The sequence below is a fragment of the Mixophyes fleayi genome, chromosome 11, assembly GCF_038048845.1.
Source record: "Mixophyes fleayi isolate aMixFle1 chromosome 11, aMixFle1.hap1, whole genome shotgun sequence".
NCBI classification, from domain to species: domain Eukaryota; kingdom Metazoa; phylum Chordata; class Amphibia; order Anura; family Limnodynastidae; genus Mixophyes; species Mixophyes fleayi.
The window spans coordinates 18,339,396-18,364,408 of NC_134412.1; the positions used below are offsets into that span (position 1 = coordinate 18,339,396).

Here is a 25,013-nt window from a genome sequence, read left to right on the forward strand (position 1 = left end):
TTTTTTAAATTTTGCATCATTCTCCCTTTCACTTTTTTAGGAGCTCATCCATAATGTCTATGGGTTCTTCTATAACATTGTAGGAAGTTCAATAAGTACTATAATATTCTGGCACTAGGTTTCAACCCTATATCTAGCAGTATCACGCCCCATGGAAGTCCTTTCTCCTTGTAGCTTACCTTTAACAGAAGCAAAAAAGGTTTACATTCCTAGAGGTTTACATTCCTAGAGGTGACATGCTCAATCCGCAAGCAATTACCTACTTGTGTTTAAGCAGATGTGCAGCTACGGTCTACCCTGTACCTATGGTAATTATGTATTTGGCCGAGAATACAATCCTTAGCTAATACTTGCCCACTCTCCCGGAACGGTCGGGAGACTCCCGAATTCCGGGTAGGTCTCCCGAACTCCCAGGAGAGCATGCAACTCTCCCGCATCCTGCCCCTTGGGAGCCTAAATGATGCGACTTGCTGTGAATCGCGTCATTTGGCACGGCAAAAATTACGATTTTTTTTCCATGGGCAGAGCAAAAATGATCCAATTCTATGTGCCCCACCCCCATCCATTCTCCCACCGCACACCCCCTCTGGAATCTCCCAGAGGGCAACAAGAGAAAGTTGGCAACTATGGGGTATATTTACTAAACTGCGGGTTTGAAAAAGTGGAGATGCTGCCTATCTCAACCAATCAGATTCTAGCTGTCATTTTGTAGAGTGCACTAAATAAATGAAAGCTAGAATCTGATTGGTTGCTATAGGCAACATCTCCACTTTTTCAAACCCACAGTTTAGTAAATCTAGCCCCTAGAGGTGACATGCTCAGTCCACAAGCAATTACCTACATGTGTTTAAGCAGATGTGCATCTACGGTCTACCCTGTACCTATGGTAATTATGTCTTTGGCTGAGAATACAATCCTTAGCTAATACTTGCTCACTCTCACAGAATGGTCGGGAGACTCCCGAATTCCGGGTAGGTCTCCCGAATTCCCGGGAGAACATGCAACTCTCCCGCATCCTGCCCGTTGGGAGCCTAAATGGCGCCACTTGCTGTGAATCGCGTCATTTGGCATGACAGAAATTACAATTTTGTTGCATGGGTGGAACAAAAATTATCCAATGATGTGCCCCACCCCCTTCCATTCTCCCACCACTGGGGTATATTTACTAAACTGTGGCCTTGAAAAAGTGGAGATGTTGCCTATAGCAACCAATCAGATTCTAGTTAGCCTTTATTTCGTACATTCTACAAAATGACAGCTAGAATCTGATTGGTTGCTATAGGCAACATCTCACTTTTCCAATCACAAGTTTAGTAAATATACCTCTATGCCATAGCAATACTATACTGTCAGATATTCCATGTTTTGCTTTTGCTCAGGGTGCTGTCAAAGACCAGCTATACATTCCCAATCATTGTAACATTATCCAATTTTATGTCAATCTATCCATCGGGACCACATTTTTAATCGTTCATTGAAAAAAAACCACACAGACCCGACGTACACTGAGTTTATTAGGTTTACATAACTGTATTTACCGCTGAAGCACAGCGAAATCATTCGATGAACCCCCAAGATTCTGAGGTTCCTTCAATGCAGGGATTGTTGTGACTTTACCATTAGATTTTTTGGAATTTCCAGTGAAAAGTTTCCTGTGAGAAAATAATACAAAAAGACATGGAGTTAAATGGTTAAGAACATATTTAAGAAAACAAAACAAATTGTTTTTGTTTGAGCTGGAGAAAAACAATGAGTGTTGAACTCTCATTACGTTAACTTACACAACATATAAAAGCGGCATAGTCTACAGTCTATGTAGGGATGTGCCCCGCGGATGCTGTGCCCGTGAAGAGGGCGAAGATGGAGGCTGCCGCTGTACCCACGAAGAGTCACCCTTCGTGAGCACTCACCGATCCAGCGTTCCAGTGGTATTTCTTCCTTTCTGCAGGGGTGGACAGCAGAGGAGGGATGAGCCAATCAGGGCTCGCCTTCCCCTGCTGGCCAATCGGCGGCCAGATGAGTGAGCCAATCCTGGCTGAACTCCGGCCGTTCAAAGGATTGTCGCCGCGGCGAGCCAATGAGCGCTCACGGCGGCGCCCAGTGATGACGTTGCGCCGGCGGTTATTTAAGCCGCTGGGCGGCGCCATCTTGCCATAGGTTCGCCGGCGGAGAGAAGAGAGGACGTCGTGGGATCGGCACCCTGAGTGCTGGGCCCACTAATCCCTCTGGGAGCTAGATTTGCAGATAGCATTAAGTTTTGGAGTTCTCAGTCTATTAATGGGGTTACTGATGCTGATAACCCATGCAAGGCCCCTCCCCCCCTACCCCAAGCTTTTCTGCAGGGGACTTATTTATCAAATATAACTACTTGTACAGCCTGATACCAATTCTATTAATGCCATTTCACCCAGCCATCCCGACTGCCACACTAGGCCTGAGCACTGGATACCTATTTGCCTATCACTATACAGGTGCTGAAAGGCGTATATATGTCCATATCTAGGTACCTTAACTTGTTGACAAACTTGCTTTCATGCACCTTTTTGGCTGCAGAATCTTTTACTGACTTCGCAAACGACATGAACTTTTCTTTCATCTTGGAGGTCTTGGCTGAAGTAGGTTCTAAGACATAGGAGGAGACAACAAAGAAGTACACAATAAGGATCACTGTGAAGTCTGCTAGACCTGGTCACACACTTTAACACACACACATCCTATCACTCCTAGCAGTACACTCCCAACCAGAATGACCTCATTGACAGACAGCCAGGTCCCACTGTGATCACCCGATGTGCCAGTCCGAGCCTGACTATGAACACTCATGGAAAAAATGAAACTAGTGGAAAGGACACATGACTAAGCTAGGAATAAGCAGCTCCATGTTTAATATTAATTACATGTAAGGGTCAGTGATTGGTTAAGGTAGCTAGGGGGAGGGCATAAGATGATTGTAGGCTGAAGTATAGGATAGGCAGGATGGAGCAATTCAGATGTTAATTATACAGCGACAGCATCTTCATGTTTGATTTGCTTAACGCAGTTTGAGGCAGCAATGACAAGGTGTTCAGGGATGGGGTAATATGGATCAAAGGACCCCTATTAGGGTGGCTGGAGACCTGTGAGACATGGCCAAGGATATTCTGTAACTGTGTATTAAAGAAAGGTTGGGTGCCCATCTTTCACAAGAGATTCAGGAAAAGGGCTGGAGGTATTAGTGTGTGGACATTTCCTTTTTAATTCCATTGGAATGTTTTTACTTAGACTGAGAAAGGGGGGATGAGGGTAGAAAAAATGAAGAAAGAAAGCATTATACAGTGATCCCCAGGACATTTGGGAATTGGTACCAGGTTTATGCTATCTTGACCAGTTTAACAAAAGGGATAATGTTGCAGCCTTATGTGACAAAGGTCGTCCATGATGTTACTGGTACCTAGTGACGTCTATTGTAAAAAATAATGAATTTCCTCACTGATGTCACTGGCTCCTTGTGTTTTAATAGTCTATTTGCCATCAGTATTGGTTCAGCCCACAAACAGGCTTTTACTTTAAGATAGCTGTCATTAATATATATCTATATATACTGAAACGATCATTGGGCAGCACCTTGTAACGATATAGATTCACTTATTTTTGAAATTCAGTGTTTTCTTTTTTCTTTTTTTACTAGTGCTGGTCTTTTCCTTTGAACACTGCTGAACCATATATATATATATATATATATATATATATATATATATATATGTGTATGTATGTCTGTATGTATATGTATGTATATATATGTATGTATATATATGTATATGTATGTATATATATATATGTATGTATGTGTATATATGTATGTATGTATGTATGTGTATATATATATGTGTATAATTATGTGTATATATATATATATATATATATATATATACATTATATTTCTGTACAGATGTGATCTTCATGGTGTAAAACATTTTACATCTTGGAGCACCCTTTTTGCCGAAATAATCTAATTTCAATTTGATCATTTGCAGTTTGCTTTGTATTTTACTTATTTTTCTTGCCTCAAGTAATTTTAGACTTCTCCATCTTTTTACACGCTCTGAGATTTTACACCATTTAAACACATTTAAAATATGGGTTTGACTGTACATCACTATAAGAATGATCACACCTAACTTTGAAATATACTGAAATATACCTGCCAACACCGAGAGAGCAATAAGGACAAGAGAGACTGCAAGTATTAGCTTCATCTTCACCACAGCTGGAGACAACAACCTGAGAAAACAATAGGAAGTTATAGGGTTCTGTGTGTGTTAAATATTTTATGCAAAACTAGACACAAAAAATAAGAGATGAATTATCATGGTTATTCTACCACCGCTATTGTATAATGTCTTACCTTTTTTTGCAGTACAATTCCAAGGTACAAACTGACTGACAAAAGTCTGGGGCACCTGACTGTAAAATGACACCAACGTGACTGATTAAAAAATCAAATTACAATTTTGCATCCATGTAACATATTAAATATTACAACAATGCAACTAACATTCCATGGTCACCTGGCACATTAACTGTTCTGTGATGTCAGCACGTCACTAAGCAACCATAGAACACTAATTACATTCAATGACTACATAGCACATTGGCCCCTCCCACTCTGTGATGTCACTATAAGATGTCTGTCTAAAGCAGGCCTGTCCAACCTACGGCCCTCCAGATGTTGTGAAACTACAAGTCCCAGCATGCCCTTCCAGCTATCAACAGGTTGTCTACTGACAAAGTATGCTGGGGTTTGTAGTTTCACAACATCTGGAGGGCTGCAGGTTGGACAGGCCTGGTCTAAAGCATAAGAAAGGTTTGGGCCAGCCCTGAGAATTTATATGTAGGCTCTAAAAACTTGTGCTGGAGAAGACATGTTGGTCATTAGATGGATTTGTTTGAGATTAAGGGTACTTCCCAAGAAAAACCTAATTCTAAATGGCCAAGCACTTACATAACTTCCACCATTCCTTATTGAATAAAAGATAGGCCTCAAACCCAATACAGCCAAACTATACGTAGATCCACCTACATCATGCCCCGGATCCAGAGATGTAACTAGACATTTGTGAGCCCCATAGCAAAGTTTTATAACGTCACCCATGTAACGCCCAATGGTGAAAAACTCACGTATGACCTCAGCACTGGTCCCCATGGCAGTTATACCCCCTGCTCCTATGGTTATTATGTTCTTGCCCAGATCAACTCAAACTGCACTCATTTCTGATGAGACCTCACCCCATTTATCCATAGGTCATGAAAATCAGTATTGTAGGAACATTTTGTTGTAAAGGAATTATTGTCTTCTCGTTCTTTGAGCATGGTGATCAGAGCTTTATTTATAACCCAGATAAGGTATAGATGAAACCTCTAGCAATTCATACCAGTAGCCTATCATAGGGTCTGATTGTAGGAGTGAATTTCTGATATGAAAGGTTCTGTGGTTCCTCACAAAATATTTCCAGTAAGACTTGACCCTTATTTGCCTTTTGGGTACGTTTATAAACTGGCACCAGATTGTCGACCCTTTATGACCGCATATAACCCTAAAGCCCCCTATATCTAATGCCGACACTACCTTCCACTTTGCAAGTCCTTTCTCCTTGCAGCTCACCTGTAACAGGAGCAGAAGATGCATGTGGACATTGGGGCAGCATGGTGGTTAAGTGGTTAGCACTTCTACCTTACAGCACTGGGGTCATGAGTTCAATTCCCGACCATGGCCTTATCTGTGTGGAGTTTGTATGTTCTCCCCGTGTTTGCGTGGGTTTCCTCCCACACTCCAAAAACATACTGGTAGGTTAATTGGCTGCTAACAACTTGACGTGTGTGTTAGGGAATGTAGACTGTAAGCTCCAATGGAGCAGGGACTGATGTATGTGAGTTCTTTGTACAGCGCTGCAGAATTAGTGGCGCTAAATAACTAAATGGTGATCTGTTGCTCAGTTTCGCAAACAATTGTTATTTGGAAACAGTTCCCTTGTAGAGCATTATCACTATACGTGTTACAATAGACACAGTTATTAGGTATTTTGGTAGTGGTGTAGACCGATTAGATCAGGGGTCAGGGAACTTTTTTACCTTTTACCCCAAAATATATTTAGAAATGGCGACGTTATCCCCATGATTAGAAATTAACAAAATATTACTAATATTAATAATAGTAATTAAGGAAATCATATATTATTAATTATTTGACTTCTAACCTGTATGGAATCAGCTTCAGCTTCAAAACTTCAGATTTTGGAGAAATTATGTTGCTTCATTGTTGATACGAGAGCATCAATATTGGGGCATTTTGATGTCAGAGCAATTTGGATACAGTCTTCAGCGTCCAATCGATTTCTCTGCTTTGTTTTTATGTTTGTTAAAGTTGAAAATCCTTGTTCGCAAAGGTAGGTAGTTGCAAAAGGCAGCAACTTTTTGACTGTTCTCCTCATGTGCAATTTGGAATGCCTTTGCAGCAGTCGACATCCAAAAATTTGAAAGATCTGTTTTCCTTTCAAATGCAATACGTGCTTCATTATTGCATCGAAGTTCAAGAAGTGCCTCTGCCAACCCTTGAGGTTCTTCTGGTACAACATTAATTTCACATTGAATACATTGAATACGCAATTAAGCCCCGCCCCTCCATTCACTGCCGTGAATTTCGGCAAACGCGGGAGCTTTGCCTACTCTTCTGGGAGTCCATGAGGACTCCCCGAAATACGGGAGATTCCCGGGAATTCCGGGAGAGTAGGAAAGTATGTAGACACCTAGTTGGACCAAATCCTGACTAAGCAAGATAGTCACCCCAATTCAGGACAGGGGGCAGACTCAGATGAGTTTTGCTCATAAGATAGGAGTACTTCTTTAACCTCTTGTTGGGTAAGCATATTGGATCAATTCAATTGTCTTATCCATGATATAATTATCAGCGGCTATTAATATCAATTCTTAGGAGCAATCACAAGGTTTTCAAATATATAGAAAATATATATGTTACTTAACTAAACAATATTACCTTTGCATATTTGCAGTAGGAGTAATTGTAATTAGGTTTGTGTATACAGTTCTCAAATTAAATTCTCATTTGTTTTCTTTCCTTTAGAAAAGCATATTACAACATTGCAACTATTCAGGGGCGCACGCAGAGGGCGTTTCTGGGTCTCCAGAAACCCCTCCCCTCCGCTAAAGAAGTGTCTCTACATAGCGGCACTGTACTATACAGCAGCCGCGGCGCTGTCAAAGAAGCGTCCGCGGCGGTGCTGTATTGTATACAGCACCGCCGCGGATGCTTCTTTGGCAGCGCCGCGGCTGCTGTATAGTACAGTGCTACCGAAATGGAGCTGCTGCTGTTAGTGTTACAGGTGTCAGAGAGCAATCACAGAAATGGAGGTTATCCTTCTGCACTTAGTCTGTTCTGAACCTTTAACACACAACAACAACATTCCCATTATTCAAATACAAATATTAGCAGCATATAGCTAGTTATTTGCTTATGACATTCACAAACATACTGTCAATAATCACAAATAGCAACATGTAGGTTTTACTCATACTTGACCAACTTTTCCTCATTGGCTTCAGGGATATCCCGGCAGAGGTCGGCTTGTGGGGGCGGGGCTTGACTAATAGAATCATATTGGCCCTGCCCCCTAATTGTTTGTCAGGGCTAAGATGACACGATATTTGCATCATTAAGCCCCGCCCCACCGCTTATCTATTGTGGAAGCGAGAACTGGGAGGTTGCCCTGCTCTCGTGGGAGGTCTCCCAGAAATGTGGGATGCTGGGAGAGAAGGCAACTATGTGTTAAAGAAAAGCAGCTAATGAATCTCTAGAGACTGAAGTGTCTTTTACATTTCTGTCTCCATTACTGAAGTCATGTTGTCTTACCTGTCAGTCTTTGATTAAATCTTGGTCTCCATGAAAATGGCCACCAACATAGGCATCAATACATGGACATAGGACACAATTTCTGAACTGTATCATCATGGCACAGATGGTGAAGCCAACCACGTCTTGTACTGGCTCAGCATCAGGGAGAATGCCAGACTATTGGGGAGTGAGGGAGATCATCCCTATTTCAGGGAGTCTCCCTGACATTCAGGGAGAGTTGGCAAGTATGGTTTTACTCCTTACATATTTCGAGCCTAATTCATTAAGGAAAGTAAAGCGAATAAAAAGAGTAACTTTGCTCCTGGACAAACCATGCTACAATGCAAGGGGTGCAATTTAGTTTATTATTTTACAAATAAGGAAATTACTGGTTGCTTTGTCAAGTAGCACACAAATACTTGATAGCTTTATGGTTACACTGAAATTAAAAGTTGATCTAAGACATGCCACGCCCCCACCTCCAATGCAACATAGTTTTGCCAGGGTGCAAATTTAATGAATCAGTCACTTCATGTTTTCTGCATGTTATAAATATTATCTGATGCTGAGAGCATATTGCACCTTTCATGTATATTCTTGTTTAAGCATACTAACCAGAAACATCAATACCAGTATTTTACCAGTAACACAGTATAACTCTGTGTAAATAAACTAATGTTCAGTAAGAATAACGCAGCATAATTCTGTCAAAAATACAAGTCATGTACAAAATTGCAATCTCTAACAAGAGCACTTAACAATTATCATATACTAAAAGTAATACCTACAATTATTCCGATTCAGGGCCTTATGTAGATTCGGCCGCAAAGTGCGTCTAAAAAGCACATCACGCCTCACTTGGCACCCCCATCTAAAATGCGTCTATTTACAGGCATACCTTATGTCTGCTTTCTAGATCCACTTTGCGTTCATCTGTAGCCAATTTTCTGGTGCATCAGACACCTGTGGTTATCCAGATTCTTAATATCTAGAGACACTTTCACTTCATGCGACAATTGACAATTAAACAAATATGTGTGCCAGACACTTGATAAGCTGACGGGATTCCACTGAGACTGTATAATCACTGGATTTAAGCAATGAAGCTCTGTGAATTTGTGTCCTTAACATGTGACCGTTTTTGACTTTCTACAAATCTGTTTTTTTTTGGGAGGGGGACTACTGCACTCACATGGAAATGATTTGCATTTTTTTTCCATTTCAAATTTGGAGATTGACCCCACAGATTACTTTCAGGCACTCTGGTTAGCCTGTGAATATTTTTTTTAAGCATTTAACAACACAAATATGCATCCTTAGACAATATATTTAACATTTACACCAAGTCACTTCATACTCAAGAAGCAAAATTAATTTTTTCTTCTTCAGAAAAATAAAGCAAGGGCATACCGTGCCCAAAAAAAATAAAAATTAACATTTGTATGAATTCAACATGTCTTCAGCATTATCTAAAATATTTCCCCCACACCACATGGACGCCCAGAGGTGGACGATGAGGACCCCCAGTTGGCTGTGTAGCCTGCTCCACTGGTAGCTTGTGGATTAGAATATAATGATTGTCGCAATGTAGGACTTGGAATATGTCTCACTTTTTTCTTACGTAGCATTGTCCAAAATTAGCACAAACGCTATAACATTTTTTCTTCAAATTTAAATTGCACTGTTATATCATTGAATAGGATAAAACAAGGTTAATCCATGGGTGACATTAATCATTACTTAAGGCAGGGTTTCCCAAATCCAGTCCTCATGGAGCCGCAACGGTGCAGTCTTCCTTGCTAGAAAGGAGTTGTGATTGGTAGCTCTTGGCATTAAGAAGGGTTTATAACCCCTTAATGAAGGCTGATTTAATATGTCTTTGACAAATGCTCCACTGTGACGAAACGCGTTGAATGCTTTGATTTGATCTGCAAATCATCGGATAAATAAATCTTTGGCATCTCTGTGTTATCCTACTGAAACATTTGTAACAACGTCAGAAAACCGGAGTTGTGCAGCTTACAGATTTCAATCAGGGGCCAGTTATTCCTAAAGAGAATTTCTTCTACACATCACTGTCGAATTATAAGCTCCAGGACAGATGGAGCGTTAGAGGATACGGTGAGTTGGCCAATCCCCCCTTTTTTCCGCTATTATATCCACTATTCAGTGGATCATATTAGAATTCGATAATAGATACTGTGTGTTCCTAAGAGATTTGGGATACCATTACCAACTAATGAATACACCTGTGTGAAGCATACAGCATTTGTATAGTGTTATAAAGTGACAATAATCATGAGAAACCAATACACTGAATCAGAGGGTGTTTATTACAGTTTTGATTACACTTTATGTTGTCTATATACACAATATCCAATAAACTAGTTTTGAAGACTTGTTTTCAGTGCAATGAAATTTTGATGGTGATAATATATTAATGCTAAATGTGTTTTTAAATAAATGATTTTTAAGTATATATTGGGAGTCTGTTATTTCATACTAAGAATTCTGCCAATATTCTTTACTATAATATTCTGCTGCAGTTTACAATTTATTCAAAATAATTACCTTTTAAAGGTTTATTATATATGATTAACTCTATACTGCTTTGTGGTCTCCATATATTTTTGATTATATTGTGCACTGTGGGAGTGGAATTCCCTGTTTAAATGAACAGTGTTGCAGTTAGATTTTTTTTGCGGCAAAATGTTCTTTTTTTATGTCTGTTTTAAGTTATTACTGTTGACGTGCCTCGTAATATATATTGTTTCTGATCATTCGGTTAGTTGTATTCGAGGCAGAGCTGGCTGTTCTTTGTGGAATCTTTACGCAGTCTGTGTTATAGTTTCAGCTCTGTGTATGTTTCATCCGACCTGAACTGCAAATCCTGAAAAATAAATATAATAATAAATATAATAAATTAATAGAATACACACAACTAAACCCTGCATTGCAAAATCTCTATGTTTCTTCCACCCCTGTAATGGTAAAAGTGCATACAATCAACAATCAACTAAATTGACACCACACGATTTGCTTTTCTTTAACACAGTGAGTGCATCCTACTTTATATATCAAACATTATGTATGTATTTTATTCTGTGTAGGGCGCAACTTTGCAAAATTATTGAGGGTGCACCAGATGACACAACAACACCCACAGGATAACCCACCACCTTTTACAAAAATTCAACTCAAAAGTCACAAATCATTGGAATTTGACTCCAGTTCGAAATTGGAAAAAAAAACAACTACCCATCACCCGTAATGTCAGAATGGGTCCTAATTTAATTGGCAGTGCTCTTCAAAGCAATAAATAAATAAATGGTCATATCCCCTGCTCAGAGATACTTGAATTATTTCATTTGAAATTCAATTAAATTTGGCCAGTTAAACAGCCTTACAGTTGTTTGTGGTACAATGGTGAGTTTTAGGATGGTTCAATTGATGTCAACTGTTGTGGCCGAATTCCCTGTTCAAATTTCTAGTGTGAAGTTTGCATCTTACAGTGAAAACAAAAGGCCTTAAATAAATAATAAAATGTTGCCTGTTCAAGCTTAAATGGCTGCATTTTATAGTATGTTTTAGGGTTTTTTTATGAAAATATAAATATTGTTGTAGCTTGTATGAAAACACAAACAATGTCATTAAAAATACAACACAATGTAGGAATGTACGCTGGAAAACCCTTGAACATGTTCAGACCTGTTTACAATGGTTGAATTTATTTATATTTGTTTAAATATAATTTAAAAAATATTATAAAAAATGTAAAATATTTTTCTAAATTTAGGTGAATCAAAATGTTCAAACTTTACAACATCCCTAACATATTGAAAACCGTCCCCAGACTGGTTTTAGAAGGACGCGCCCAACTGTGAACAGATCCTCAGGACAAAAGGACCACTTACCTGCTTGCCGACGGTGGACAAGTAAGCATTCGGCAGCAGTGACTTATTCTGGCCATGAACCAAGACAATCTGTAAAGATTTGCTGTGGTCCAATCCAGTCTCACAGAGTCATCGTCCGACCCCATCACTGTGGCCATATATATGCTGGTGCAGCCAGTCCGATGGTGGAGAGCGAGCAGTGAAGAGCTCCCAGAGAGAGATGATTCCCCAGCTAAAGAAAGCGGCAGAGTGATGAGAGCAGTAGCATTCTGTGCATAAAGCAAGAAAACGGCGGCAGAGCATTGAAGACAAAAGCAGCTAGAAAGCAGGGGAGAGGATTACAGGATCAAGTCAATGGACCAGCAGACGGCACCATTACTGTACAGTGGCAATAGAAAGTCAAAGACTGTTTATAGTTTCCTCCTGCTGCCAAGGAAAGAGGCCAGACTAGGTAAGTCCTGTGGACACAGATAGTTCAGGCATTAGTCTCATGGACAATAATAGTTTAGTCACTATGCCCATGGGCACGGATAATTGAGGCACTAGACTCGTGAGCGCAGATAGTTTGGGCTCTTGGCCAATGGCCTTAGATCTGGCAATTGGCCTGTTGTGGCCAAGGGATACACAGATAATTAGATGTAATAATGAGTGCTTAGCCGACTGTCTGTGCTATGTTGTGGCCCTGATCCCAGACCCCAGCACGACATCTCTTCCTGGGGTGCCCAGCTTAGCTATTTCCACAATCCCCAGCCCCCTTGGTGAACAATACATGAACACTGACTGTTGACTGAAACATGTTTCTGCCCAGTTGGCACAGTCACCTGGAGTTCTGAGAATGGGTGTCCTGCCCTCTGTCACTGCTTTCAGTCTGCCACTACTGCTATCCTGCTGCCACTTCAACCGCTGCTGCCACTTCAGCCACTGCTAGTGCCAGTCTGCTGCCACATCAACTACTGCTGCCACTTCAGCCACTGCTACTGCCAGTCTGCTGCCACATCAACTACTGCTGCCCTCACTCTGCTGCCACTTCAGCCACTGATTCCGCCACATGCCCACTTCAGCCAGTACTTCAGCCGCCAACAGTACCATGAGCCACCACCACTTGGGCCACTTACACTGAGGAAGGGAACAGAACATGATCCAGGTATTGTCGGGAAGTGGATAGGTGTTATTTATACAGATCGAAGTACAAGACTTTAGGGGACCCCCCCCCCCCTCTTCTGTGCTTGCACAGGAGTGAAGACTGAGCCGGCCTAGTAGGAAAATGATGAGGGAGAGCTTGGCAGATCACAGGAGGTGAGGCCTCATCCCCTCCTCCTTCCGCGCATTAGCATGGAAGCAGTGCCCATTTTTTTATTATTATATTTTTCTATCGAAAAAAGATGAAAAAGTCTCTCTCAATTTTAAGTGAAATCTCCTGTCCGTCCCGATCGTGGTCAAAATTCCTGAGTCAGTATCAGAAGATCAGACAGAGCAATTCTCCAGCACAATCTGTTGTTCAGACGTCAGAGAATAATCTGAGCAGTTATACATAAGAGACACATCTGACATTATGGTGGTGTGACCAAACACACTCTCACATGCTCCTATTGGGGCGCCTCTATATAAATCACTCCTATATGGGCATGATTATATAATGAAAAGGAAGAACGACCGCTGAGCGAGAGGTAGCATAAGGACAGGTTCAGTATAATGGATAAGTAGGGAGAGACAACTTTCCAAGCTAGGAGTTTATGTCATGGACACGATTAATCCCTTTGTCACAGAATAAAACTGTTTTTAAGTTCTCTATTGTTGACTTCCTGGTAAATTCCCTGCCAGTGAATGTGATGGTATTGATATAAAATCAACACTATAGTTTACATATAACTCACATTTATAGAAGATTTTCTCAGTCACTCAACAACACACCTATCATATATTAACTCACCATATACGATGAATCTTCCTTTGACGATTGATTCTGTTGAAAGATATAGAAGTAATAAGACATATGATATGTTGAATATTGTACATCATAGTGTCAAACATGAGCGTTAGGAGTTCAATCACCACAACTCCAAGTGAACATGAAATATACACACGGGGAACTTTCAGCAGAGATAAAACATTGTGATTACTACTGTACACAAGTTCTACTAATGAACAAAATAACGATGATGGGAAACATACAGACTGTAACAGAGAGAAGAAGGAAACTTACAGCAAACCTATGTGCTTGGTGGGAAGATCACATTTGAGGAGTGAGAGAGCTCTGGTCAGTTATAAACAGAGTAGAAAGTTAAATGATACACCAAAGAGGGTTGTTTAACACACTTGGGAAAACAACTACCAGTACAAACAATTACATACCTCTGCTTTGCCAGGCACATTTTCATACACAGGAGTCTGGATGTGACCATCTGTTGATGTCTCTGGAGATTGACCACAAAGTTAAATAACACATCTTATACTTGCAACTTCCTTAAATATCTCTAGATTAGTTGAATGAGCTTCTCATTCAGCCATATATTAAGTATACTGTACCTGTTTGGTTTATTTTATTAAAACCAGTCAATCTCAGTGAAACTGTACACAACATTACTCTGGATCAATTTCAAATACAAGTCAGGGATCGCAGGAGATCCAAAATAGGTTTTACTCTTGATGTATTCCCATGGTCAAGGTTTAAGAATAAGTCATCCTCTGACCGGCATTTGAGGGTAGTCGAGATGGTGTCACGAGCGGCCTGAACAATTAATCAGGCCCTGGTGCTATTAATAGAGTGGGTGGCGTTATCAGGACGGAGAAGTCTTTTTCAGCATGTACCTGTAGGAGTGTGACTATATGCAAGAGAGAGAGAGGCGTGGTATGAATAGGAGAGATGGGCATGACTTATAATGATGCTAACTGAGTAATCATGCCTCAGCCTAGTCACTGTTCACTGTGGTGGTCGGTGCTTAATAACGTGATTAGCGCTATTGCACAAGAGCCATCCACTTTGCAGGAAGGTTAATGTTCTTTCCAGAGGATTGCATGTTCTGCCAGAAGTTCTCACCCTAAGTCAGAAGTCTCTCGTAAATTCCGTGAGAGTAGGCAATGATGCTTTCATGCCTGGTCATGGTGCTCTCTATTTATACAGTCATCCAGGGGAGGACTGGCAAATTTTGGGCCGGGGGCAAGATTCCATTCAGCAGCCTATTTTACAGAAGAAAAAAACTATGGGACCAGCCCGGGGGCTTATGCCCCCCAGCCTGCCCCCGCAGTCATCTTAGAACAAGGCTAAAACTGGAATTATAGGGTGACATAGAATGGACATGTACATTTGTGGAAAGAATATAAATAATGGTAAGTTCTTGGCTGTAAAAGCCCAAATTGTCTGGGTACAGTCACTTCAAGATCAGTTTTTAGGGGTAGTCTATACACTTGGAGGGTGCAAGATTGTGCAAGACTGCTAAACAATATTAGCACTTCCATTGTGATTTACACATCTTTTAGCAAATATGGTCCAGGATTCTCTGCTTACCATTCTGTCTGTCTCTCACAGGATGGGCAAATCTCCTGTACAGTATGAAGCCTGCAATAATAATCAGTGCAACTCCCAGGATTACTCCAACAATGAGTCCAACCACAGCTCCAGTATTGACAGAGTTGACAGTGGAGAATTCTACAATGAGAAAATAACAGTTTATACACAAATATATATATTTTGGTCACAAAAGCATCAGTAAAATATAAAATAGACCATTTCTAAATAAAATAAGTTTTAGTATCACTTATGAGAGTAATGGTAGTAGAATGTAGGTAAGAAAGAGACTTGCAATGCTAACTACAGTCAGGCGCGGGCTGGCAGGTTTCAGCCCGGGGGGCGCACAGGCGGCCGCATCACATGACATTATGCCGGTTATTACGCGGAAATATTGCATCGGGGAGCTGGCCGGCCCTAACAGTGGTTAGACCGAGCGGCCCGGGGGACCGATACCCCCCGTCCCAGCGAGCAAAAATGAGCGTTAATTTATACCGTACCACCGGTATAAAATGCACGGCCGCGATGTTCATCAGAACATCGCGGGCAATAGAATCTGCCCCATAGACTAGAGGCTACAGTAGAAAAGTAATACTTAAAGCCTATGGGATGTTCAGGTGTCGACAATGAGAATCTCTTATCTGTCCTTGTTACATCTGATGCAAAGATGACAAAATAAGATTCTTGCAGGCCCGGCGCTCCCATTAGGCAAGGTTAGGCACTTGCCTAGGGCGCCGGGCTCTGGAGGGCGCCACAAGAATGTAAATTACTTTAAAACTGTGCAGCGACCGCTGACCATACCTGTCACGGCCGCCGCACAGCATTCAGATGCACGGGGAGGGGGGAGAGGCTATTACTCACCACCGCCGCCTCTCTGCTCCGTCTCCTCCCCACCACTCACTAGTGTCAGTGAGTGGAGGGGAGGAGATGGAGCAGAGAGGCGGCGGTGGTGTGACAAGGTAAGGAAAGATGGGGTGAGGGGGGAGGAGGGCGCCCCGATTTTTGCGCGGGGGGGCGCCGATTTTTTCAAAATGCCTAGGGCGCCATGGACCCTAGCACCGGCCCTGGATTCTTGGGTACCCTCTGTAAAGAATGGAGAGATATTAATAGCATTTTATGATACACTGGACTATTTTAAGATCTGATGTTGATCTTGCTGAAGTGGTGAGAGAATATCAATAAGCTCGAGGTGGTCACAGAACTTGAAAGACAGAGATGTCCATATTTCTCATAGGGGAAGTGTATAAAACAATAATAGTGTTTTAAATGTGGCAAATGTTAGGCTTGCCAATATACTGTCCAATCTAAAGAGTATAAAGATTCTTATAACAAGCTGTGGAAAATCAAGGACCTTATTAATTGAAATATTAGGGTGGTTCTCTATTACCTATACTTTCCATGCAACAAAAAATATATAAGCATGACAAATAAACTGTTCAAGCAAAGAACATATAAGTAATATTTGAAATGTCAGATCTGACCAGACTAAATTCAAACTTCTCACTAGTATAAAAGAACATGGAGGAAATCCCAAAGGATCTTCAAGCTTTTGGGATAGAAAGAATACACTCAGGGATTCGCAGTGTCAAATCTTTTTTCTTTTTAGACTTTTGTTTTTTTATTGGACAACAAATATATAACTTGGAATGGATGTAACGCCCCCTGCGGGGAAAAGACAGGGACAGACGCAACAGAAAATAACTCACCTTGTAAACGATGGTCACCTCCAGTCCGCTTCCACTTTCCCAGCTGCGATCCTATCCCAGCAGATCCGCAGCCGCAGTCACCTCCAATCACGTCCCTCTGAGATAGAGACAGAGATTACGGCCGTGCCTACCAGGTAAGGGCTGTCCGAGACTACGGCAAAGGACAAGGACACGGTCAGTCCAAGCTCCTTGCCGCCTCCTCACTTTGTTCTTGCCAAGACGCGGGGGACTACAGGCACTGAAGGCCAAGACTAATCCGAGGACTAATCCCGCCTCAAGTGCCTCACACACCTGCCGGTGAGGGCCTAACCGAAAGGAGGAATCGAGCGTGATACTCACCGGGACACTCCCACTTCCGATCCGGTTCTCCTGCACCTTCCCGACTCCTGCGGATGACAAGACACACAGCCTCCCTCTACGCTCTCCGTGAACTAAGATGGCACCCACAAACTGGACTAGCTACAACGGCGACCCGACCCTAACAACGTTCTAATGGTCGGCAACGCAACTACGTCAAACACTAGGACTAACTAAATGTGGTGCACTAACGGAACTACTAGTTACACGCTACGGGGAACACCAGCCGGTGTTCACAGCCTAAACCGGAGGGCGGTTCCTAACCCCCTCACCCAGGTCTTACCAAGAAGCTGCCTTCTTGCTATGGAGTCACACACAGGCCCTAAGTACGGGTTCTTTAAGCCCGGCTGAGGCTCAGTAAAACAGCACACTAACCCGCGGGCCGACTGCCGCACGGAACAGCCGATCGAACTGAACCGCCCGACTGCCTGTACTCGGGTATCTCACACGTGTCCCTTCGTCCGGAACCACAGGTCCACCTGCACGGAACCGGCCTTGAGGACCCTTGATCAGAACCACGGCCGCCCCTGGAACTGCCTCAAGGTGTGCTGCACTGCCACCAACTCACTCAGCCACCCCCCTTGGGTACCAGTGTGACCCCGGGGACCTAAGGGACAGGGACACTACGTGTGTTCTTCCCTGACTATGTGTATGCTGTTACTTACACTTGTCCCCACACAGCACGGGTTAGCACAGGAAAACCACAGGAAACAAGAGCCTACCTTTAATGGGGGCCTGACGTCTTGCCCCTGGACACAGCTAGAAAGCACACCAAAATACTGTAATGTAAACTACACTCGCCACACAGACAGAATAAATACAGTCTACAGTACTTTGCCGCTACTTACCCGAACACACCGCTGCTAGCCAACCAGCAGGTTGCTACAGCACCACGGGAGCCTACGCTCGACCGTACCTCCTAACCACGTGTGCTCACCTCACACAGGACCGCGCCTACTCTCACGAGGCTCCCACGCCTCTACCTCACACCACCAGGGCCTTATGCCCTATACACCATGGGTCTCTGCCCAGCTACACACAGAGCCTTCTGCTCTGACTAATGGGCCTCAGCCCCCTCTCTAACTCAGGGCTCTGAGCCCACTTACTAGGGCCTTGTGCCCTACTACCTAGGGGTCCTAGCCCCTGCCTAAGGCCTGTGGCCTTCCTAACTAGCTGAGGGCCTTGTGCCCTTAATAGCAGATGGGCTACCAGCCCCTAACCAGGCCCTCTGGCCTTCCTATGGCCTCTAGGCCCCTAACTACCTAAGGGCCTTGTGCCCTTGTACCTCTGGGGCTCTGACTCCCCCTTTCTAACTAACAGGGGCTTGTCCCCTTTATATCAGTATACTAATGGCCTACTGGCCCACTACTTCGTTGGGGCCTAGTGCCCAGGTCCCTGGGCCTTGTACCCCTAATTTACAGTGCCAACGGGCCTTGTGCCCGGCTGTGCCCACGGGCCTAGTGCCCGACGTTATTGTTGAGTCTACTTACCTGCTCTGCGCAGGATACTCAACTTGACACGCCGTCTTCTGTTTCTTCCTCCGGGTCTTCCAGACCCTCCAGCCGGCGGCGCCTCTTCTCCGCTTCGGCGCTGGGTCTCCAGTTGCAGCTGGGGCGGGGGCGCTCTCAGCCCTGACAAGGGCTCCCCGCCGGCGATCTCCGCTCCGGCGGCTTGCTAGGAGTCTTCTGGCGGCAGGGTAGCTCACGGCCCTTACAAGGGCCCCCTGCCGCCGCTGCTGCTGGCTCTCTTGATGGACGTCTTGAAGAGACGTCCTCTCTCTTCTCCGCCGACGGACTTCTGCCAAAATGGCGCCACCCGGCGACTTATATAGTCGCCGGCGTGACGTCATTCGCCGGCGCGAGCGCTGATTGGCTCGCGTCGGCGCCAATCTTTTGAATGGCCGGGCGCGAGCCGCGATTGGCTCGCGCATCCGGCCGCTGATTGGCCAGCGGGGAAAGATGAGCCCTGATTGGCTCATCCTTCCTCCGCGGACGGGACCTGCAGAAAGAAAGTTATACTCACCGCCGCTGGATCGCTGGACGGGTGAGTACTTCTCCTCTTCTTTCTTCACCCACTTGCAGGGCTCAGCTGCCGGGGGACTCTTCATCCCCTTCCCGGGCACCAGGTATATCTTCAGCCCCTCCAGGGGCATAGCGCTGCCGGATATCTTCGCCCTCTTCACGGGCACCGGCTCCAGCGTCTTCTGTCCCTCCACATGGATTTGAGGCAAATTGTGCCAAAAGCAGGTTCTTCTGAAAAGTGGCTGAACCAAAGTAAACCTTTAACTGGTGAAGGATCTTACAATTCTCTACCGAGTAGAGCTATGCAGACCCCTCTGTGTAAGTCAAAGAAAATTATAGGAGAGCATGATGAAGATGTTCCAGGTCTGGAGCAAAGATGCGGTAGGGAAGGCAGGGAGGGTGGTAAGAAAAGAAAGACAAACAAGACTTGTATCTGGATATACCAGCTTTGCATTAGTGCAACACAAGTTCAATATTGTTAACTATCTGTAGTTTAGAGTTGTTTTTTCCACGTTCCAACAGGCAGACAAGTTACTTGAAGAAATCCAGCTCGAGGGGCAGAAAAAAGATTGAAAAAAAAAGAAAAAGTTTCAAAATAAAATTTGTAGAGCTCAGATGTTCCCTTCCAAAATTCATCAAGCTCTTCATGTGCACAAAAGGGCTTTGTTAAAATCCCAAGAAAGCCACATGCAGCATTGGTTACTTGTTCAACTTTTCATGGAAACCAAAGAATAAAAAAGTTCAGGAAAAAGAAAGACAGTGACAGTAATATGGGAAACATGAATTGAATTCTAAATTACTATACATACATTTTTTGACAATAAGGGCAAAGCTTTTACAGATAACTTAAGCTGGGTACACACTATACGGTTTTCATCCAATAATCGGCTCTATCAGCCAACATACGACTGCTCATTCAAAAGTCGGGTCAGTGTGTGCAGTGACACAATGGTCAAAAGTCTGCCCAAATGGACGATTGTCGCCTCATTTGGTTGGTCGTACCGTTAAATATTTTCGTTCCAATCTCGTTTCCATTGTGTAGTGTGTATAAGTTTGCGACCGATCCACAACAGTGAGTACGAAATTACAGTCATTGCTCACGACAACATGGCTGTAAAAAGTTGCTAATGTGACGTCCGCATCTCCCTTTATCGTCCTAAACAAGGCTAGTGTGTATGCAGTCCATGGACCGAGCGATCGGAACATCGATCGCATGTAAAATCGATCGACATAAAAAGTTGGTGGAAAATTCTGTAGTGTGCTTTACAAACAAAGAAAGGCAAATAAACAACTTTGTACAAGAAATTTAACACATTCTGTACAGTCTTCACTTTGCTTTTATCATTTGTACAAACTCTTCATAATTTACTTGACCGTCACCATCAATATCTGCTTCCCTGATCATTTCATTTGGGGGAGAGAAGCTTGTTTTATGTTTATTGCCCCATTTGGGCTGAATGAGAATAATAATTGCTCTGTGAATTTTAGGAGAATTTTTTCATGTTCATGTCCTCTTTGTTTCCAATATTCATTTAACAAGAGAGGGAGATTGAAGAGTTTGCTTAAATAGTTACACCAGATATGATAATTACATAGAAGTAAAAAAGTACAAAGTTTTACCCTAAATAGATGGATAAATACAAATAAATTATCTTAAATATATGTAGAAAAATGGTTGATAAAACTTTAATTAGTGCTCCTCAGTATCAATCAGTTTGGATTATTTACATGTAACACCCCCTTGTGTATTAAGCGTTGTGAGGGTATATATATATATTGAACCACGCAGATGCTTCTCACCTTGGTACTCGGTTTTCAGTGCCTCCACCCGAATCTCTGCTTTCTCTTCTGGGGGGTGTTCAAAAGATACACCAGGGGGAGATTCGGGAAACCCCCTGCCCAGTATTAACACTCTGTGACAAAATGTGTGCTGCAAAAGCCAGCCAGGCACATTTATTTAAATGGAAATCCTAAATGCAGCTTTGTAATTTTATAGAAAAATATACTTTGGTATAATTTGAAATAATAGTGCAAACAATACAATACAGTAATAAAACAGTGTGGATGAAAGTGGCGCACCACTTCTTACTATGCACACCAAGCTAACACAAAAACTCGCAATAAATCAATAACAGCATACAATATAATATAATATATAACAATATAACCATTAACTGTCACAGCTTTATACACATGAAAAAATATATCAGATATCTTACTTGCTCCTGATACTGTGAATATCTTGCAGGGTGAATTTATATATTTTCCCTTATAGCCCTACAATGTACTGCCAAACACACACAGCAGTATTCAAACACACCACACAAATAGAGCAGTGCACTGCAAGTTGGGGCCCTTCTGTATGTATGCAGCATGGCATGGAAACATCATGTGTCCAGTTTGCAGATTTTGGAGGTCTTTAAATCACTTGCAGTGAGGTACAGCAGTCACAGTATGCAGACCCTCCTCTAGCAACAACTGTAAAATCCTTTCTAATTTGTATCCTGGGACTTGTAGTTCCACAAGTGCTGATTAGACACACACTTGGTGCATATTTACCTGCCCACCCATCTATCCCTAACTCTTCAGCCCTTGTGGCCAGATATAGTCCAAACCCCACTTGAACAACAACAGATAGATAAAAATAACCAGTAACTTATCTGCACCAGTGTGTCACAGGTCTGAACTTGATTATCTCCAAAATGGCTGACTTGTAAAATGTCCTTCTTCAGAGATGCATGCAAACCTCCTCCTACAGCTTCAAACTGTGGCTTCCAGCAGGTTCTGTTCAGAACTGCACCGAGCTTTGATATCTCTGCAGACTGCTCTCTCTGCTCAGATCACTCATCCAGTGCCCTTCTGCCTAGGGTCACCTATCTGACTTGGTCACACAGCTCAGTCTCTCCCAGGATGCTCCTCTCTCCCTCTCTCTCTCCGCCCTCTGGTTTCTCAGTCTTCTTAGGCTCCGCCCCCTCTTCATAACAGCTTTCTGGGAGATGTAGTTCCTTCTCCTTGACTGGTAAATAGCTATATGCATCTCTTTTCTTACTGATGCAATTGTGATTATTAGCCCCTGGGTGCTCAAGTCCAACTGCAGCATCCCCAGGGGTTACATACAAATTACACACTTTAGGAAAAAGTTTGAGGGGATCATACAGATTTGTTTATTAACAACTATTTGGATATGTAATATACCTGCTATCTGGCTACATTAGATGTCATCCAGAGACTCATAAAAATCCATAGGGAGATTGAATCATTATTTGTAAAAGAGGAGTTCCCAAAATGATAGGTGAGAAGTCTGTCACTCACACCCGGACCCATCCTCTGATAGGTGGATGAAGAGTAGAGTAGAGTAGAGGAGCATTCTGAGTAGAGAAGAGGCATTTCTATCAGTTTTATTGACAGAAAAATCTCAGTTGTAGGAGGTTCTATGAAAAACCCAGTTTTAAATGATTATTTTACTGTTAATATTTTCATACTATTTTATTATCTTAATGGAAATATTTTGTTTTGTGTTCCTTTAAATATGTCATGGAAATGTCAATATATTAATAGTTGGGGGGGTGCAAGGGGTAGTATATAGATTTAGTTGGAAGTGTGACCAGCCTTACTTGGACTAAGGATGGGGGGCAGAGTAAGGGGCCAGCCACATGGTAACAAGTGTTAGAGGAGGGAGGGGTTAGGAGAGAAGCAGGGACCATAGGAACAGAGGTTAGAAGAGGGATGGGTTAGGAACAGCCAATAAGATGATAGTAAGTATATATGAGGGGGTGGGACCTGGGAGGAGTTAGGAGTAAGTATAGGAGCATAAAGGAGAGGCAGGGGAAGAGGGTGATAGGATTACCTGTGATTGGAGCTACTTGTTTTCCCACCCGCCCACACCCAATTAAAACTGGGCACAGATGGGGGTGATGCTAACAACATTATTTTGGCTTTTAGTTGAATCAACTAGGGGAGAATGGATGGAATCAATTCCCCTCCAATTAGTTGCTATGTCATATAATCAAACATTTTCATTTGCAGGAGAAACAACAGTGAGAGTGGATCATGCAAGAACAATAACAAATGATTGTTTTTTTCTGGGTGGAACTTTGCAGCAACAGAGAAATCTTTATGTATTGTAAATAACATAATTTTGTATTGCAGACAGGGCACAGCAAAGTGGGACAGTGCTGCAGTCAGTGGCCTCTGGGTGGTGCAAAGAACGGCCATGGAGTCAAAACCTTCTGATTGTGGCTGAGCCTAAGCATCGGGGGCTGGTGACCTAAAAAAAAAGCTGTGACATCTTTATGCCACACATGGGTCTTTTGTCTTTAAATGGGTAAACAAACTGAGGAATGGTATAGTGAAGCATAGAATAAAGGGCGAGGAGGGCATCAACCGTTAGGCAGCTTAAAGAACAGCTTCTGGTAAACAATAGATATTGTGGTACATGGACATGGCTCAAGTATAAGCACATATCCATTGCCCTACAATCAGAGAGACCACTCTGTTTCAGCTCCCTCTGTACCTCTGCTCTGTACCCTTTTCCATTAGTTCATCCTATCTGAAAAATGTGCATCATTTCTCCTTATTGGTGGTCACACCCTATGTACCCCAGCTTGGTAACAGGGGCTGATGGGAGATAGACAGAACCAGGTCATTACCCAATGAGCAGATACTGGGACAATGAGTTAAACCTCAGAGCTGTAACTAACACTGTATTCAGCCACACACAGAGTAGAAGGAACAGAAGTATCCATCACATGTCTGCCAGGGACAGAGGTAACATATTACTCACCATAGACTGTCAGGGTCGCAGAGGCTATAACTGCTGGTTTCTCTGTCTGTACACTCACTGTGTAATTACCACTATCTGTGAGATGAAGATCTGAGATCAGTAATGAGCTGGGAGGTAAAGGTCTGGCCCGAGAGAAGTAGATAGGTCCATTAATTTGTGGGGAGGAATCAACAGGAATATATGCGAAGATTTGGTGCTTAGCATTTGTGTTTGGTCCTTTGTACCAACTGACAAACAGAATTCTCCCAGTAATCCCAGTAACACTCAGAGTGACAGATCCCCCGATCACTGGATACTGAGGGATCAGCTGAATATTCATCATCCCACTGGTCAGATCCATCCACAGACTGAAAACTGAAAGAGAAAACAGAGTATAATCAGCACAGTAATCACATTTACACAAATCCCAGGTAAAAGGTAGAGATGTTCACTGACCCACGTGTTCTGGTTTTGGTTTTGGTTTTGGATCTGGATTAACTTCGTGTTTTGGTTTTGGCAAAACCTCCATTGTGTGTTTTGGTTTTGGATCGCTATTTTTTTCTAAAATCCCAATTTTTTTTTGCTAAACTCACAATTTTGCACCCCCCCCCCACATTATTATTATTATTAACCTCAATAACACTAACTTCAAGTCATTTGCAGTCAGTTTTGACCACCTCACAGGTCACAATATTATTTTCATACACTTTCGGACAAATACTGCAGCGACCTGGCTGGATGGTAAGCGACAGAGCAATGACACAAACACACGGCAGTTCCTAGCACATCTAGGACACATTGGCACACAGCAGTGGCAGAAAAGAAAAGTGGTGCAAGATGGAATTGTCCTTGGGCTCTCCCACCCACCCTTATGTAAGATATTG

The 25,013-nt window shown here is 42.7% G+C and overlaps 2 protein-coding genes across 7 annotated transcripts in view; one reads left to right on the plus strand and one right to left on the minus strand.

Annotated features, from left to right (window-relative positions):
• Positions 1–25,013, minus strand: part of LOC142107491 (cell adhesion molecule CEACAM8-like) — a 368,458-nt gene that overhangs the window by 340,466 nt on the left and 2,979 nt on the right. The window contains exons 2-6 of one of the 2 annotated variants that reach the window (XM_075190945.1): positions 24,151–24,504; positions 15,284–15,424; positions 14,131–14,192; positions 13,709–13,741; positions 10,003–10,775 (exon numbers count right to left, since the gene is read on the minus strand). In XM_075190945.1, coding sequence (XP_075047046.1) covers positions 10,728–10,775; positions 13,709–13,741; positions 14,131–14,192; positions 15,284–15,424; positions 24,151–24,504 — 638 coding nt within the window. In that variant the 3' untranslated portion in view covers positions 10,003–10,727. Of the gene's footprint in view, positions 1–10,002; positions 10,776–13,708; positions 13,742–14,130; positions 14,193–15,283; positions 15,425–24,150; positions 24,505–25,013 lie in introns of those variants that run through there. The other variant, XM_075190943.1, reaches the window with a different exon arrangement.
• The window catches only part of LOC142107480 (cell adhesion molecule CEACAM1-like), a 205,806-nt gene that overhangs the window by 139,254 nt on the left and 41,539 nt on the right, over positions 1–25,013 (plus strand). The gene's annotated exons all lie outside the window — the stretch shown is intronic.